The sequence below is a fragment of the Hordeum vulgare genome, chromosome 4H (genome assembly GCF_904849725.1).
Source record: "Hordeum vulgare subsp. vulgare chromosome 4H, MorexV3_pseudomolecules_assembly, whole genome shotgun sequence".
Taxonomy (NCBI): domain Eukaryota; kingdom Viridiplantae; phylum Streptophyta; class Magnoliopsida; order Poales; family Poaceae; genus Hordeum; species Hordeum vulgare.
In genome coordinates this window covers 523,128,296-523,145,184 of record NC_058521.1, presented here as the reverse complement: position 1 = coordinate 523,145,184, position 16,889 = coordinate 523,128,296, and the positions used below count along the sequence as shown (strand labels likewise).

General features: G+C 45.4%; 1 protein-coding gene across 1 annotated transcript; it reads right to left on the bottom strand.

Moving 5' to 3' along the window:
• Positions 1 to 2,196: 2,196 nt before the first annotated feature.
• Positions 2,197 to 3,367, bottom strand: LOC123446762 (non-symbiotic hemoglobin). Its single transcript, XM_045123306.1, has 4 exons — positions 3,049 to 3,367; positions 2,837 to 2,951; positions 2,621 to 2,737; positions 2,197 to 2,498 (listed from the first exon to the last, which is right to left on the bottom strand). The coding sequence occupies exons 1-4, from the start codon at positions 3,162 to 3,164 to the stop codon at positions 2,358 to 2,360; spliced, it is 489 nt and encodes a 162-aa protein (XP_044979241.1). The 5' UTR covers positions 3,165 to 3,367; the 3' UTR covers positions 2,197 to 2,357.
• Between the last annotated feature and the right edge of the window lie 13,522 nt (positions 3,368 to 16,889).

The following is a 16,889-nucleotide window of genomic DNA, read 5'->3' as shown; positions in this document are numbered from 1 at the left end:
CCACCTTGAGGACTCCTGCCATATCCTGTTTCGCTGCCCCCTGGCTCAATTGTTTTGGAGCTGCCTTAGGGACTGGTTGGGTGTTTCATGGGCCCCCGCTAATTTCTCGGAGCTGAAACCGCTTGTTTCCTCCCTCTATGGGCAAGGTAGTAGGTTGTTCTGGTTTGGTTTTCGTGCGATGTACTGGACCCTTTGGACAACAAAAAATAAGTTTAGTATTGAACATGTGTTCCCTAGCAAAGTCGTTGACTGTGTTTTCAAGCTTTCGATCCTTTTGCAACAACGGAAATCTATGAATACAGAAGGCGATAGGGCAGCCATGGAGCTCCTGATCTCTCGTGTTCATGCTTCCGCGACTTCTATTATGGGTGATGATCGAGCCTCGACGCATTACTTGATGGTCTTCATGGTGCCTGGTGCTTCCTTTTGCAGTTTGTTGACCTAGCATGTGCGCCATGTTGCTGGTTGTGGCTGTGTTTAAAACTCTGTGTGTTTTCGTTGGGTGTTTGATACTTTTTCGTTTGTAATACTTGGTTGCCTCGTGGCTTTATTAATTTAAAGTCGGTCCTAAGTCATTTCTTAAAGAAAGACCGAGGCACATTTTTTTCAGTTGCTTGAGGATCATAGGCAAACCAAAATACATCTACGGAGGATTTGTTTCGGGTTGAAACTACGACACAATGGGGTACCGGTTAAAATTAAGACTCGAATAAGGTGTTGATGTTATCTACAGGAGGACCCTTGCACGGATGAACATTCTCCCAGGGAGGTTCATTCAAGCAAACAGTGTTATGAGAGAGCTTTTGCTGAAAAAACATTGCAAGAGAATGTTCAGGAATTGCCATGCTATAGCGAAGAGATTTATTGTGCTATAACAAAGAGATTTGTCATGCTAAAAGGAAATAATTGTCATCCTACAACAGAGAAAATTGGCATGCATTTCAGAAAAAAAATCATGCTATAACAGAGGGAATTGACATCCGTTCGAGTGGTTTGCAATGCTGCAACATAGAGAATCACCAAACTATGAAAAAAAGGGAAGTGGCCCACATGTTCAGAGCAACACACGGAGTTTTCATGATACACAAAGTACTTGCCCTACATGCTTTCAGTAATTATCGTGCTACATATAGGGGTTGTCATGTCACACACAAAGATCGTTCACTTGGAAGGGTATATGAGAGTGAACGATTGCATTGCTCCAGATGAGGATGCATGGGAACGAGCAGTGTTCCCGTGTATGCCAACTCTTCTATAAATCCAGCTTCTTGTCTTGTACGTCAAGTCTTTCAAAAAAAATTCTTGTATATGTAATGGGTTGTCCAAAATGGCTCATGACGGAACCTACAAGGTGTCCTCAGCCCAATCCACCGGGTCGCCAGTCGGCGTGGTGAAACTTGAGAGGCCCTTTAGCCGGGACACCATCAAGTCGCAGAACACATTTGCATCGCTGTTTGCATTTTCTTTTTCGTCCAGTTCACATGTGTCACAACTGGATATTTTTACGAGCCATTAGAGGAGTCTAGCATTTTGGAGTTCGGATTCATCTTCCACCCATGAACAATAAATTTGAAAATATAGCGGATTTAAAAAAAACATTGGCATCGTAGATGCTCTAGTGCATTAGTTGCGTGTGAAATTTGGTCGTGAGAAGACATTCAAGCAGTTCCCATAAAAATCAGGTTTGTAAGAAACTTCGAAAAGGCACACACCGTTGAGGGCCAAAATATGATAGCTCCTCAAATGTCCATTCATCATGAAAATTATGTACGTACCTAGTGCACTAGAGCATCTTGGATGCAAAAGTAATAGTCAGCTTTTAAAATTATTTTACTGTTTATGTTTTGAATTTACTGTTCATTGCCGTGGGCTGTATTGCCCAGCCGGTTCTAGTTGATGGGCCGTGGAAGGGGGCTCCATTCCTAAATTTTGAAGTGTTGAGTTAGAATAAGGCTTTGTAAAATGCTAGGTGTCTAGGGAGAATGGCTTAAAAAATAAACCCGTTTTTCTGAAGCACGGGTGTTCATTTATACAGGCTAAACGTTTACTCGATACATATAAGCACGCGTGCCTAAAAAACATTGATTTATTTATTTAAGCATCTTTTCTAAGCGTATTGCAATGTACTAGTACGAGGCATAACCTCTAAATCAGAGTTCCTCTAACAGAAAAAAAAAACTGTAAAGTAGAGCGGGGTGAATATCGTGCATAATTTGTACTTTTATTGAGTGTTACAATAGACTTTAGTGCACATAAACACACAATACAAACACAACGGTGAAATGAGTGAATTGGTGAAGCAAGGAAGGTTGAACGGACAATCGGCGAAAATGGCGTGGTATATGAGTGCGGTGGAGCTACTCAGCTGGCTTCATCTCTTGCTTGATGGCCGCGACCAGTTGATCGTATGCCTCGCCCCACGCGTTCCTCATCTCGGGCCCCCACATGTCAGCCGGAAGCGCCTCCTTGATCGTCTCGAGCAGAGCGAACCGCGTCACCTGTGACAAGACGAAGAAGAAGAAGCAACAGCGTGTGAGGGGACAACTTTGAATGCAATGCAAAATCAAACACGCACCCCATGCTAGTACAATTCACAAGGCTAATGGGCAAGTGGGCATACCTCGAAGTGGCCATCTGCCACGCCGTATTTCAAGTGCGTGCCGCCCAGCCTCTTCAGGGTGGTCTCCCTGACGGTGATCTTGCCGGCTTTCCGCAACTGCGCAGCCGCCTCGCAGGTCTGCACCATTCATCGCAACACCATACACATTGATAAGCCATGGAAGCATATATATGTAATGCATAGCAGCAGATCGTTGGGAGATGCATGGTGTATTACCATGACGAAGACGGACACGGCGTGGGTCTTGAGCTTGGGGTTGGTCTCCAGCGGCACGTCGGAGTCGCGCAGGAACGGGAACATCTGCCTCGCCGACGGCGCGATCTCGAAGATCCTGGAGGCACGCACGCAGCAGCATGCATGTCAAGGAGATGCATCGGGGGCTTCATTGCGCTGCTTCCACATAGAATAAGAAATGGCAGGGTACGTACTTGAGGAAGAAGCGGAGCCCAAGGTTGGCGGAATCCTTCTTCATGATGGCCCATGACTTGAGCACCAGCGCCTCCTTCTCCTCGCTGAAGACGACGGCCCCCTCCGCGGCAGACATGGCTTCCTTCCCGCTTAATTTGGTTCTGCGTAAGTGGGCACGAGCACTGAATGGTTTGGCCAGTCAAGATCAGGTACGTACGTGTTGGTCGTGATTTGATCCCAAACTGGATCGGAGGCGCTTATATAGGACGACTTGCTCGACCTTTGGAGCTCCTGATCAGCCAGAAACGGACGGCGTGGCCATGTTGTGTTGGTCCGCTTAGCTCATCGATGATCTAACAACTAACATATATACATACAGAGCACTGAACAGGCATGGAGGTGGCGGATGGTTGGTTAGGATTCAAGGGGAAAACTATGTGCTGCCGCGACAGAAGTCAAAAGGGAAATACTTACTGGCGAGTGGTTTCGGGCGACAGCGCGAAGACGTCTTAGCTCGGAGGTCTCAAGTGGGTCAATAATAACGTGGGCGGCTCGGCGCGCGCAAAACAGCGGCGGGGTTCAAAGAATCCAAGTCAAACCAAACCAAGCTCGTTTCTTTCTTGGACGCCAAGAGACAAACAGAAAATAGTCATCGATCGCCGATCGCCGTTTGTGTCCGCGATCCTTTTCCCGGCCGTAACGCGGGGGTGCCGAGCAAACGCGCACCCCCGCGCTTACATGGCCGGCCGGCTCGCGCCTATTATTCCTTCCGATCTTAGGAGATGCTCTCGCCATGGAATTGAGCTCGCTGCTTACTCGAGACGTTCGGAGGTCGCGATCATGATCATGCAAAGTTTTTTCTATAAAGAGTATATATTAATATCGTGAAGTTGTCAATTACACCCAATCTCTGCAACAACGCAATGCCCTAATGGCGTGACGGATGCACACAGTAAAAAAACAAAGACGAAGCTAAAAAAAGATAAGTCCCGCTACAAAGATTCAGTACTTGCAGCAACAGCACAACCACCTCCAAGACAACACCTGACGTTCAAGTACTCCAAAAACAACACCTTCAAGAAGAAAATAGTGCACTGACACCGTTGTCGCCCAATCGTAAATCTTGGCCAATTAAGGCCAGATCTTGGATTTTCACCCTCAAAGGTAGGACCCTGAACTTCATGAGTGATGTCGTCCCCATTCACATATCATTGCTACAAATCCCGAAATTCCAAGCAAGTTCCTCAACGGCGTAGGCTACAATCACCTCTAGTAGTCCTTCATTCTCGGCTTTCATGACATTCTCCGCCTTTGACTTCAATAAGTTCATTGGCAGTATTATTGTGACGGATCCCTCTCAACTTACAATCACCAGCCCAGTGACGAATCTAAGGGGGTGCTTCAACAGGCTTGAGCCCCCCTCTAAAAATTGAAAAACAAAATTTAATACTATTCATCATAAAAAATATTATTATTTAAACCAAAAACTAAGAGTTGGTGCATTTTTCATCACATAGTTAACATTAGATTTAGTACTTGCAGCAACAACACGACCACCCCAAGACAACATCTGACGTTCAAGTACTCCAAAAACGACACCTTCAAGAAGAAAATAGTGCACTGGCACCGTCGTCGCCCAATCGTAAATCTTGGCCAATTAAGGCCAGATCTTGGATTTTCACCTTGAAAGATAGGACCTTGAACTTCACGAGTGATGTCGCCCCCATTCACATACCATTACTACAAATCCCGAAATCCCAAGCAAGTTCTTTAACGGTGTAGGCTACAATCACCTTTAGTAGTCCTTCATTCTCTGCTTTCATGACATTCTTCACCTTTGACTTCAATAAGTTCATTAGCAGTATTATTGTGACGGATCCCTCTCGACTTACAATCACCAGCCCTGTGGCGAATCTAAGGGGGGTGCTTCAACAGGCTTGAGCCTCCCTCTAAAAATGGAAAAAAAAAATTAGTACTATTCATCATAAAAAATAATATTATTTAAACTAAAAACTAAGAGTTGGTGCATTTTTCTTCTCATAGTTAACATTAAGCCCCTCCTTCATTTTGTGACGGATCAATAAGTTCATTGGCAGTATTATTGTGACGGATCCCTCTCAACTTACAATCACCAGCCCAGTGGCGAATCTAAGGGGGTGCTTCAACAGGCTTGAGCCCCCCTCTAAAAATTGAAAAACAAAATTTAGTACTATTCATCATAAAAAATATTATTATTTTAACCAAAAACTAAGAGTTGGTGCATTTTTCTTCACATAGTTAACATTAGATTCAGTACTTGCAGCAACAACACGACCACCCCCAAGACAACTTTTGACGTTCAAGTACTCCAAAAACGACACCTCCAAAAAGAAAATAGTGCACTGGCACCGTCGTCGCCCAATCGTAAATCTTGACCAATTAAGGTCAGATCTTGGATTTTCACCCTGAAAGATAGGACCTTGAACTTCACGAGTGATGTCGCCCCCATTCACATACCATTACTACAAATCTCGAAATTCCAAGCAAGTTCTTCAACGGTGTAGGCTACAATCACCTTTAGTAGTCCTTCATTCTCGGCTTTCATGACATTCTCCGCCTTTGACCTCAATAAGTTCATTGGCAGTATTATTGTGACGGATCCCTCTCGACTTACAATCACCAGCCCAGCGACAAATCTAAGGGGGTGCTTCAACAGGCTTGAGCCCCCCTCCAGAAAATGAAAAAAATAGTACTATTCATCATAAAAAATAATATTACTTAAACTAAAAAACTAAAAATTCTCGACTTACAATCACCAGCGCAGCGGCGAATCTAAGGGGGTGCTTCAACAGGCTTGAGCCACCCTCCAGAAATTAAAAAAAACAGTACTATTCATCATAAAAATAATATTACTTAAACTAAAAAACTAAAAATTGATGCATTTTTCTTCACATAGTTAATATTAAGCCCCTCCTTCATTTTGTTTAATATTCGCCACTGGTTCAACCCAACACACTGTTCCCATGTTTGTTTTTCCCTCTCGACTTACAATCACCAACACTTCTAAGTTGTGACATCAACATAAGTTCAGCGGTTCAGCCCAACACACTATTCCATTCTTTGTTTTTCCTTCAGGCCCGCATAAGTTGTAACAAACAGCGGTTGACAGGATTCAAACTCTGCATCGCATCTGGGCAACGCCAGCACCTACTACTCCGGCCGATAGCTGTTGTTGTTTTGCGTAATGAAGCGGGAAAGTTGTAGTGCCCCAAGTGTAAAATCTTCCCTATTTGGAACCTATCTCATGTGGGTTCACCTTATCATGGATATGAGAGTGTCATATTGTTTCTATGATTTCATGTGTTGGATCATCATTATTTCTTCCCTTGCTTGCATGCATATCATATCATCTCATGTGTCTTGTGTTGTTGCATTGTGGTCATATGCTTTCATGTGGTGATGTGAGTTATGACCTTGTGTGATGTGGTGATGTGATGTGATGTGTTAGCTTGTGTGGAGTGTGCATGTGTTAGTAGGAAGCATGAGATTTGCTCTAGGGTTTATAAAACTCCCCCCTCTCTTTTATCTTAAGCCCTATATTCACTTGTCCCATCCTTGTTTTTAAAATGTCCTTGATTTAGCATAATTTGTGGTGGAAATTAAGATGTGATTTTGCTGTTTTGAATTTATGTTGTGATGGTGCAAATATTCACAAAACAGCTCAACATATTCTGTTTTGTAAATATTTACTTGCTCCTAAAAATCCCTTTTTAATTTTATTCTATTAGGTCATAATTCCTTATGACCAGGGGTGTGTTTGTTTTATTTTTAGCATCTATAGTCTAGCTTGTGCCTTATTTTGTTTCCTGGTGTTGGTTAAAAATAAATAAAACCCGAGGGAATTCTTTGTCTCCTCCTGGCGCAGCATGGGCCTTTCCCATCGGTGAGGCCCATCTCCTTCTCTTTCCCGCGGCAGCCCAAGCGCGCCACCTCCTTCTCCTTTCTCTAACGCTGACGCCCTGCTTGTCTGCTATCCGTTGGAGCTACAGAGAGAGAAGTCGAGAGGCATGACGACGTCGTCCCGTCGAGGCCCCATAAAAACCTTGGCGTCCGTGCCCTTTCCCTAGGGTTCCACGCCTCCCTCTCTGCGCCGCCACCATCTCCCTCCATCTCCTCCTTCTCCCTGGTAAGTTCTCTGTAGATCCATCTAGCAGAGAGAGAAGGGAAGCCTCGCCGGGTCTTCCTCCGTTCCCGTCGGCGTCCGGCGCCGCCGCCATGTCCAGGGGCGAGGGGTTGCTCCCCGCGTCCCATTCCCGACCTCGCTGAGGCCAAGGAACGCCCTCCTCGACGGCCCAGAGCTTGCCACCGCGTCGGCCGCGGTGAACTTCTTCCTCCTCGTCGACCTGCAGCAGAGTGCGTCTTCGTCGCCGGGCTGCCTCCTCTCCATCGTCTCTTCCTCCGTTCAGTCCTCCCCTTCGTTCCCCAAGGTGAGGAACGTTCCCCCTTCCTTCTTCCTCCTTAGATCGCCCGGATCCGCGTGGTAGGGCTCGTCGAGCTTCGCTGTTTGCAGTAGTTCGGCAGCAGGGAGGTGTTCGTGGTGCAGTAGCTGGATAGGATGCAGTTCTTGTGTTGCGGTAGTTGGCTGCTCCTGATAGTTGTGCCGTGGCTCAGGCAGGAGGTGCTCCTTGCAGCGCATAGCGTATAGCGTAGATCGGTTCCCATCGTGGCCAGCAGCAGCAGCAGTTCTGCTACGGCGACCTCCGTGTCGACGCGACCTACGCGCTGTGCAGAACACCGCGTGCTCGCATTAGTTCACTTTGTTTCAGACACGTCCTCTGTCAGGCTCTTGGACGTAGCGCAGTGGTGTGCAGCAGTGGGTGCACTCGGGAGGTTGCGGGTTCGATCCCAGGGATAAGCACCCCCGCCCTTTTTTGTTGGTTTTATGCGACACGGTGGCTTGCGCAGCAGAGTAGGTCTCCTCGCTGGTATCTCTGTTTCTGTCGAGTACATGGTGCTAGCAGGGTGGTTTTCACCACAGGGGAGATCCATCAGGTCTGGGGTTCGACCCCAGCGCCTCCCCTTTTATTTTATTTTTCCCTTTGTTTTCTGTTATCCTTTTCCCTTGCTGTTTCACCACCTTGCAGCCTTGTTCATTGCAGTTATGTAGCTGTTTTGTCAAATAGGTTGTGTTTAACCTCCTCTAATTTCCGCATGGGGGTTTTGTGTGTTTATAGCTATGGATCCATGTGTAGCATTGTGTGTGTGTGTGTAGATGCATATAAGTAGAGCAAGTGTATGGAGTTTTACTCTTGCAGGTTGGCAAGAATAGTGTGTTGTTATGTGGATGCACTAGTTGTCTTGTGAAGTGCATCTTATAGATGTAGAGGAGTTGTGTATGTGTGTGGGTGGTTTCCCCCTCGCCACATGGTTGTGTGTGTAGCACTAGTGATGTATGCTTGTGTGTATTCATATGTGGGTTGCCTTTGTGGGTGACATGACACCAAGGGTGTTCCTTTGTGGTGCATGTGTGAGTGTGCACCATCACATGCCCATATGTGAGGGTGTGCATACTCTCTTGTTGGTATAGCAGTTATTTTATTAGTTGTGCTTGTTGTAGAGATGATGTGGTGATCATGTGCACATGCTTGTGTAGGTAGCTCTAGAGTTTTTGCACATGTGAGGTAGCACTATTCAATTGGTAGGAATCTATGTAGTTTTCCCCTCGCCACATGGTTGTGTGTGTAGCACTAGTGATGTATGCTTGTGTGTATTCATATGTGGGTTGCCTTTGTGGGTGACATGACACCAAGGGTGTTCCTTTGTGGTGCATGTGTGAGTGTGCACCATCACATGCCCATATGTGAGGGTGTGCATACTCTCTTGTTAGTATAGCAGTTATTTTATTAGTTGTGCTTGTTGTAGAGATGATGTGGTGATCATGTGCACATGCTTGTGTAGGTAGCTCTAGAGTTTTTGCACATGTGAGGTAGCACTATTCAATTGGTAGGAATCTATGTAGTTTTCCTTCCTAGTTTGTGGCCACTTGCTCTAAACAAGTGTATGCACATTATATATGATTTTGTGGTAGAATCTCCCAAGGAACACATTGGTGAACTCAGTTTTGTCATTGGAACATTTTCTGGAGTTAACATATTTTCATTTTCTTCTAAGTTTGGAGCTTGGTTCCATGAGTTGTGGTGAGCCTTTCTGTTTGTTTCTTGGTTGTGCTAGTAGAGGGTGACCCCCTCTACCTCTTGTTGGTTTCATCTCATGATTAGGATTCCATATGTGCAAGTTATGCCCACTCAAAGTAGGCATGTGGCTGAAATTCCAAATTAGTGAAAATCGTGAAAATCTGAGGATCTGTTTATATTTTCTTCTCCTGTTGATGAGGTTGTGCTGGTCAATGTATTGTGATCTCGCCTTAGCTTTCAACTAGAAAGTTGGAGCTGATATGTTTTTCTAGCTCCCTGTAAAATTTCATGTCATTTGGGGTCCTGTAGGTATTGTTTTGGCTGCTGTCAAAATGCTTCAGAGCAAAGACAGAAAGTGCGAATCTGGAATTTTCACAAAGTCCCTGAAAACTGATGTTTTTGGGCAAGTTTGCAACCTTGTAACTTTCTGTGTTTAATTCCTTTTTGTGTGATTCTTGCTTGTGCTTGTAGTATTCTTGGCTAGCTACATCCACATATATTATTTGTCATAGTTGGGTAGCTGTAGGTGCTTTGCATGTAGCTCACAAAATGCTATGATGCAGTTTATGGCAGATTGTGTAGTTTTGACATTTTGATGTTTGTGAGTTCTTAGTTGATGTTGTGGTGTTCTTCTTTGCTCCACCCCATTCATGTTGGTTTTTTTATGTCTTGGCAAACCTGGGAATACCAGATTTGTGCCATTTGAGTGTGTGGTGATGATTTTGCTACGTAGGGCTTCATTTCTTATTTCGTTGATTCCCGTTGGTCCGTAGCTCCGATTGTAATGTTCTTTATATGGTTTTGCATCGTTTTCACGAGACGCATATGATTATGTCATTCTCATGCATGTAAAAATAGGTTAGCATGAAGTTCTGTCCAGGAGCTTGTTTTAACTCCTTAAGCTTGTGCTAGTGATAGAAATAGTGGTGCATGCTCATATTCATCTCATGCATCATGTGGTTATTGCATCTTGAGGTGTTGTTGTTCATTGGATGTTATTATTATGTTGGGTAGCACCGGGGTCGGAGAACGAATACGTGGAGTCAGGAGAGTACATGCAGGACGATCAAGAACCATTCCAAGCTGAGGATCTCACAGGCAAGATGATATGACCTTGATTCCATCTCTAGACTTGTTATGCTAGATTACGTTTCCTTTGTCATATGCTCGCTGCCTACCACTGAAATATTTGCCTCTTGAAATGCCATGAACCCAAACACTTATCCCTTCCTAGCAAACTTGAATGGCTAAGTAGGCTTTGCTCAGCTACTAATGTTAGCGTTGCTAGATGCACGTGATTTGACTCATGTGACAACATGAGCTTGATATCATTGTCTTAAATTTTGTTATTTAATTAATGCACCTATATACTTGGTAAGTAACGGAAGGCCTAGCCTTTTGCCGGGTGCTTTGTTCCGTTATTGCCGCCATAGTTACCGGCTACCGGTGTTTGATTCCATACTGATCGCTCCTAACACGTTCGGGGTTCTTATGGGGACCCCCTCGATAAATCGCGAAGTGTTAAGACTTGTCCGGCAGGACCCAACATTGGTGTTAATTTGTTAATCACTAAATAATAATCTGCATAGGGAATAGCTACCCCGAGGAACTTAATCAACAACCCGGGCCAGTGCTCCTCATGAGTGTTGGTCCAAACTGGGCATTGGTTGGGGCCAACTCAGGGCAACTTGAGTGATTTGTATCAGGACATCGTGCGCGTAGCTCATCCGGCATGTCCTGAGACTGAGATACGCGGCTCTTATCAGGGTCGTCGACACGTCGGGAGGTCCTGCTAGTATTGTCTTATCTTAGCGATATATCTTCCGTATAGGAATCCCAGTGAAGCTTTGGTTCTCCCCAGAGTTGAGGTTTTCCTCTAAGGAATCTGACGAGATCATGAGATCCGTGATAGAGGATTACTCTGCGGCCTGTGTACGTTTGTGATGGACTTGTTGGAGCACCCCTGCAGGGTTTAATCTTTTGGAAAGCCGTGCCCGCGGTTATGTGGCAACTTGGAATATTTTGTTAACATCCGGTATTAGATAACTTAAACAAAAGCTAATAAAATTGCTAACTATGTGCGTAACCGTGACTGTCCACTCGAAGATCTCTCTTCGATCGGGAACACGGTGGGGTTATGAATGACGTAGGTAGGTGTTCAGGATCACTTAGTGATCAAGTATTCTCGACCGTTAGTATAGTCCACCTTCATAAATGTTCTACGTAAGTTAGCCACCATATCAAGCTTAGGATGCTGCAACCTTAAACACTCTACCCTATCCAACCTAATAACTTGACTAGTTCTGGCACCGAGGTCATAGATTGCTGAGTCCCCGTGACTCACGGATTCCTCCACAATAACAACAGGTTCAGGTACCCCCAGAGACAGATGATCCCGACGGCACGCAGCTGGCGTGGCAGTACGATGAGGAGACCGACTTCCTGTACGTGAACTATCCAGAAGATCGAGGTGTGGTCGTGATCGTGGGCCTGCAAGCAGGGTAGCATAGCCTTTTCTCTGTTTTGTAGTCCGTAGCGGAACAGTTGGGGAACGTCGCATGGGAAACAAAAATTTTCCTACGCGCACGAAGACCTATCATGGTGATGTCCATCTACGAGAGGGGATGAGTGATCTACGTGCCCTTGTAGACCGTACAGCAGAAGCATTAGTGAACGCGGTCGATGTAGTGGAACGTCCTCACGTCCCTCGATCCGCCCCGCGAACAATCCCGCGATCAGTCCCACGATCTAGTACCGAACGGACGGCACCTCCGCGTTCAGCACACATACAGCTCGACGATGATCTCGGCCTTCTTGATCCAGCAAGAGAGACGGAGAGGTAGAAGAGTTCTCCGGCAGCGTGACGGCGCTTCGGAGGTTGGTGATGACCTTGTCTCAGCAGGGCTCCGCCCGAGCTCCGCAGAAACGCGATCTAGAGGAAAAACCGTGGAGGTATGTGGTCGGGCTGCCGTGGAAAAGTCGTCACAAATCAGCCTAAAACCTCCGTATATATAGGTGGGAGGGAGGGGACCTTGCCTTGGGGCTCAAGGAGCCCCAAGGGGGTCGGCCGAGTCCAAGGGGGAAGGCTCCCCCCCCCAAACCGAGTTGGACTTGGTTTGGTGGGTGGGAGTCCTTCCTTCCCTTCCCACCTCCTCCTTTTTTTTCTTTCTCTTTGATTTTCTTTCCTAGGCGCATAGGGACCTTTTGGGCTGCTCCACCAGCCCACTAAGGGCTGGTGCGCCACCCTCAAGGCCTATGGGCTTCCCCGGGGTGGGTTGCCCCCCCCGGTGAACTCCCGGAACCCATTCGTCATTCCCGGTACATTCCCGGTAACTCCGAAAACCTTCCGGTAATCAAATGATGTCATCCTATATATCAATCTTCGTTTCCGGACCATTCCGGAAACCCTCGTGACGTCCGTGATCTCATCCGGGACTCCGAACAACATTCGGTAACCAACCATATAACTCAAATACGCATAAAACAACGTCGAACCTTAAGTGTGCAGACCCTGCGGGTTCGAGAACTATGTAGACATGACCCGAGAGACTCCTCGGTCAATATCCAATAGCGGGACCTGGATGCCCATATTGGATCCTACATATTCTACGAAGATCTTATCGTTTGAACCTCAGTGCCAAGGATTCATATAATCCCGTATGTCATTCCCTTTGTCCTTCGGTATGTTACTTGCCCGAGATTCGATCGTCAGTATCCGCATACCTATTTCAATCTCGTTTACCGGCAAGTCTCTTTACTCGTTCCGTAATACAAGATCCCGCAACTTACACTAAATCACATTGCTTGCAAGGCTTGTGTGTGATGTTGTATTACCGAGTGGGCCCCGAGATACCTCTCCATCACACGGAGTGACAAATCCCAGTCTTGATCCATACTAACTCAACTAACACCTTCGGAGATACCTGTAGAGCATCTTTATAGTCACCCAGTTACGTTGCGACGTTTGATACACACAAAGTATTCTTCCGGTGTCAGTGAGTTATATGATCTCATGGTCATAGGAACAAATACTTGACACGCAGAAAACAGTAGCAATAAAATGACACGATCAACATGCTACGTCTATTAGTTTGGGTCTAGTCCATCACGTGATTCTCCTAATGACGTGATCCAGTTATCAAGCAACAACACCTTGTTTATAATCAGAAGATACTGACTATCTTTGATCAACTGGCTAGCCAACTAGAGGCTTGCTAGGGACAGTATTTTGTCTATGTATCCACACATGTAAATGAGTCTTCATTCAATACAATTATAGCATGGATAATAAACGATTATCTTGATACAGGAATTATAATAATTACTATATTTATTATTGCCTCTAGGGCATAATTCCAACAGTCTCCCACTTGCACTAGAGTCAATAATCTAGCCCTCACATCATCATGCGAATTACATTGTAATAAATCTAACACCCATACAGTTCTGGTGTTGATCATGCTTTGGCCGTGGAAGAGGTTTAGTCAGCGGGTCTGCCACATTCAGATCCGTGTGCACTTTGCATATATTCACGTCCTCTCCTTCGACGTAGTCACGGATGAGGTTGAAGCATCGTTTGATGTGTCTGGACTTCTTGTGAAACCGTGGTTCCTTTGCTAAGGCAATGGCACCCGTGTTGTCACAGAACAAGGTTATTGGATTCAGTGCGCTTGGCACCACTCCAAGATCCGTCATGAACTGCTTCATCCAGACACCCTCCTCAGCTGCCTCCGAGGCAGCCATGTACTCCGCTTCACATGTAGAATCTGCTACGACGCTTTGCTTGGAACTGCACCAGCTTACCGCACCCCCATTAAGAATAAATACGTATCCGGTTTGTGACTTAGAGTCATCCGGATCTGTGTCAAAGCTTGCATCGACGTAACCTTTTACGGCGAGCTCTTCGTCACCTCCATATACGAGAAACATCTCCTTAGTCCTTTTCAGGTACTTCAGGATATTGTTGACCGCTGTCCAGTGATCCACTCCTGGATTACTCTGGAACCTACCTGCCATACTTATGGCCAGGCTAACATCCGGTCTAGTGCATAGCATTGCATACATGATAGAACCTATGGCTGAAGCATAGGGGACGGAGCGCATATGCTCTCTATCTTCATCAGTTGCTGGGCACTGAGTCTTACTCAATCTCGTACCTTGTAAAACTGGCAAGAACCCTTTCTTGGACTGTTCCATTTTGAACCTCTTCAAAACTTTATCAAGGTATGTGCTTTGTGAAAGTCCTATCAGGCGTTTTGATCTATCCCTATAGATCTTAATGCCTAGAATGTAAGCAGCTTCTCCTAGGTCCTTCATAGAAAACTTTTATTCAAGTAATCCTTTATGCTCTCTAAAAACTCCACGTTGTTTCCAATCAGCAATATGCCATCCACATATAATATTAGAAACGCCACAGAGCTCCCACTCACTTTCTTGTAAATACAAGATTCTCCAACCACTTGTATAAACCCAAATGCTTTGATCACCTCATCAAAGCGTTTGTTCCAACTCCGAGATGCTTGCACCAGTCCATAAATGGATCGCTGGAGCTTGCACACCTTGTTAGCATTCTTAGGATCGACAAAACCTTCGGGTTGCATCATATACAATTCTTCCTTAAGGAAACCGTTAAGGAACGCCGTTTTGACATCCATCTGCCAGATTTCATAATCGAAAAATGCAGCTATTGCTAACATGATTCTGACGGACTTAAGCATCGCTACGGGTGAGAAAGTCTCATCGTAGTCAACTCCTTGAACTTGTGAAAAACCCTTTGCCACAAGTCGAGCTTTATAAACGGTCACATTGCCGTCAGTGTCCGTCTTCCTCTTAAAAATCCATTTGTTCTGAATAGCCTTGCGGCCCTCAGGTAGTACCTCCAAAGTCCACACTTTGTTCTCATACATGGATCCTATCTCGGACTTCATGGCTTCTAGCCATTTGTTGGAATCTGGTCCCACCATTGCTTCTTCATAATTTGCAGGTTCATTGTTGTCCAACAACATGATCGATAAGACGGGATTACCGTACCACTCTGGAGCAACACGTGATCTCGTCGACCTGCGTGGTTCGACAGAAACTTGAACCGGAGTTTCATGATCATCATCATTAACTTCCTCCTCAACCGACGTTGCAACGACAGAAGTTTCCCCTTGCCCTGCGCCACCATCTAGAGGGATGAGAGGTTCGACAACCTCGTCAAGTTCTATCTTCCACTCAATTCTCTCGAGAGAAACTCCTTCTCGAGAAAAGCTCCGTTTTAGCAACAAACACTTTGCCCTCGGATTTGAGATAGAAGGTGTACCCAACAGTCTCCTTTGGGTAACCTATGAAGACGCACTTTTCCGCTTTGGGTTCCAGCTTTTCAGGCTGAAGCTTTTTGACATAAGCATCACATCCCCAAACTTTAAGAAACGACAACTTTGGCCTTTTGCCATACCACAGTTCGTATGGTGTCGTCTCAACGGATTTTGATGGTGCCCTATTTAAAGTGAATGCAGCTGTTTCTAATGCATAACCCCAAAACGATAACGGCAAATCAGTAAGAGACATCATAGATCGCACCATCTCTAATAAAGTACGATTACGACGTTCGGACACACCATTACGCTGTGGTGTTCCAGGCGGTGTTAACTGTGAAACAATTCCACATTGTCTTAAGTGAGCACCAAACTCGAAACTCAGATATTCACCCCCACGATCAGACCGTAGGAACTTAATCTTCTTGTTACGATGATTTTCCACTTCACTCTGAAATTGCTTGAACTTTTCAAATGTTTCAGACTTGTGCTTCATCAAGTAGACGTAACCATATCTACTCAAATCGTCAGCGAAGGTGAGAAAATAATGATATCCGCCGCGCGCCTCTACGCTCATCGGACCACACACATCGGTGTGTATGATTTCCAACAAGTCACTTGCACGCTCCATAGTTCCGGAGAATGGAGTCTTAGTCATCTTGCCCATGAGGCATGGTTCGCACGTGTCAAGTGAATCAAAGTCAAGTGACTCCAAAAGTCCATCAGCATGGAGTTTCTTCATGCGCTTTACACCAATATGACCTAAGCGGCAGTGCCACAAAAATATGGCGTTATCATTGTTAACTCTAACTCTTTTGGTCTCAATGTTATGTATATGCGTATCGCTATCAAGATTCAATATGAACAATCCTCTCACATTAGGTGCATGACCATAAAAGATGTTACTCATAGAAATAGAACAACCATTATTCTCTGACTTAAAAGAGTAACCGTCTCGCAATAAACAAGATCCAGATATAATGTTCATGCTCAACGCAGGCACTAAATAACAATGATTTAAGTTCATCACTAATCCTAATGGTAACTGAAGTGAAACTGTGTCGACGGCGATTGCATCTACCTTGGAACCATTTCCTACGCGCATCGTCACTTCATCTTTCGCCAGCCTTCGTCTATTCCGCATTTCCTGTTTCGAGTTGCAAATATGAGCAACAGAACCGGTATCAAATACCCAGGCACTACTACGAGAGCCGGTTAAGTACACATCAATAACATGTACATCAAATATACCTGATTTTTCTTTGGCCGCCTTCTTATCTGCCAGATACTTGGGGCAATTGCGCTTCCAGTGACCCATACCCTTGCAATAGTAACACTCCTTTTCAGGCTTAGGTCCAGCTTTGGGTTTCTTTGTCGGATTGGCAACAG

What these genes read in the sequence shown, in the direction of transcription:
- LOC123446762 (XM_045123306.1), bottom strand. Translation starts at nt 3,164, where the DNA reads ATGTCTGCCGCGGAGGGGGCCGTCGTCTTCAGCGAGGAGAAGGAGGCG. An exon ending in GGGCTCCGCTTCTTCCTCAA is followed by an intron (nt 2,952 to 3,048) that starts GTACGTACCCTG and finishes GCGTGCCTCCAG; the next exon opens with GATCTTCGAGATCGCGCCGT. An exon ending in CCGTGTCCGTCTTCGTCATG is followed by an intron (nt 2,738 to 2,836) that starts GTAATACACCAT and finishes TGAATGGTGCAG; the next exon opens with ACCTGCGAGGCGGCTGCGCA.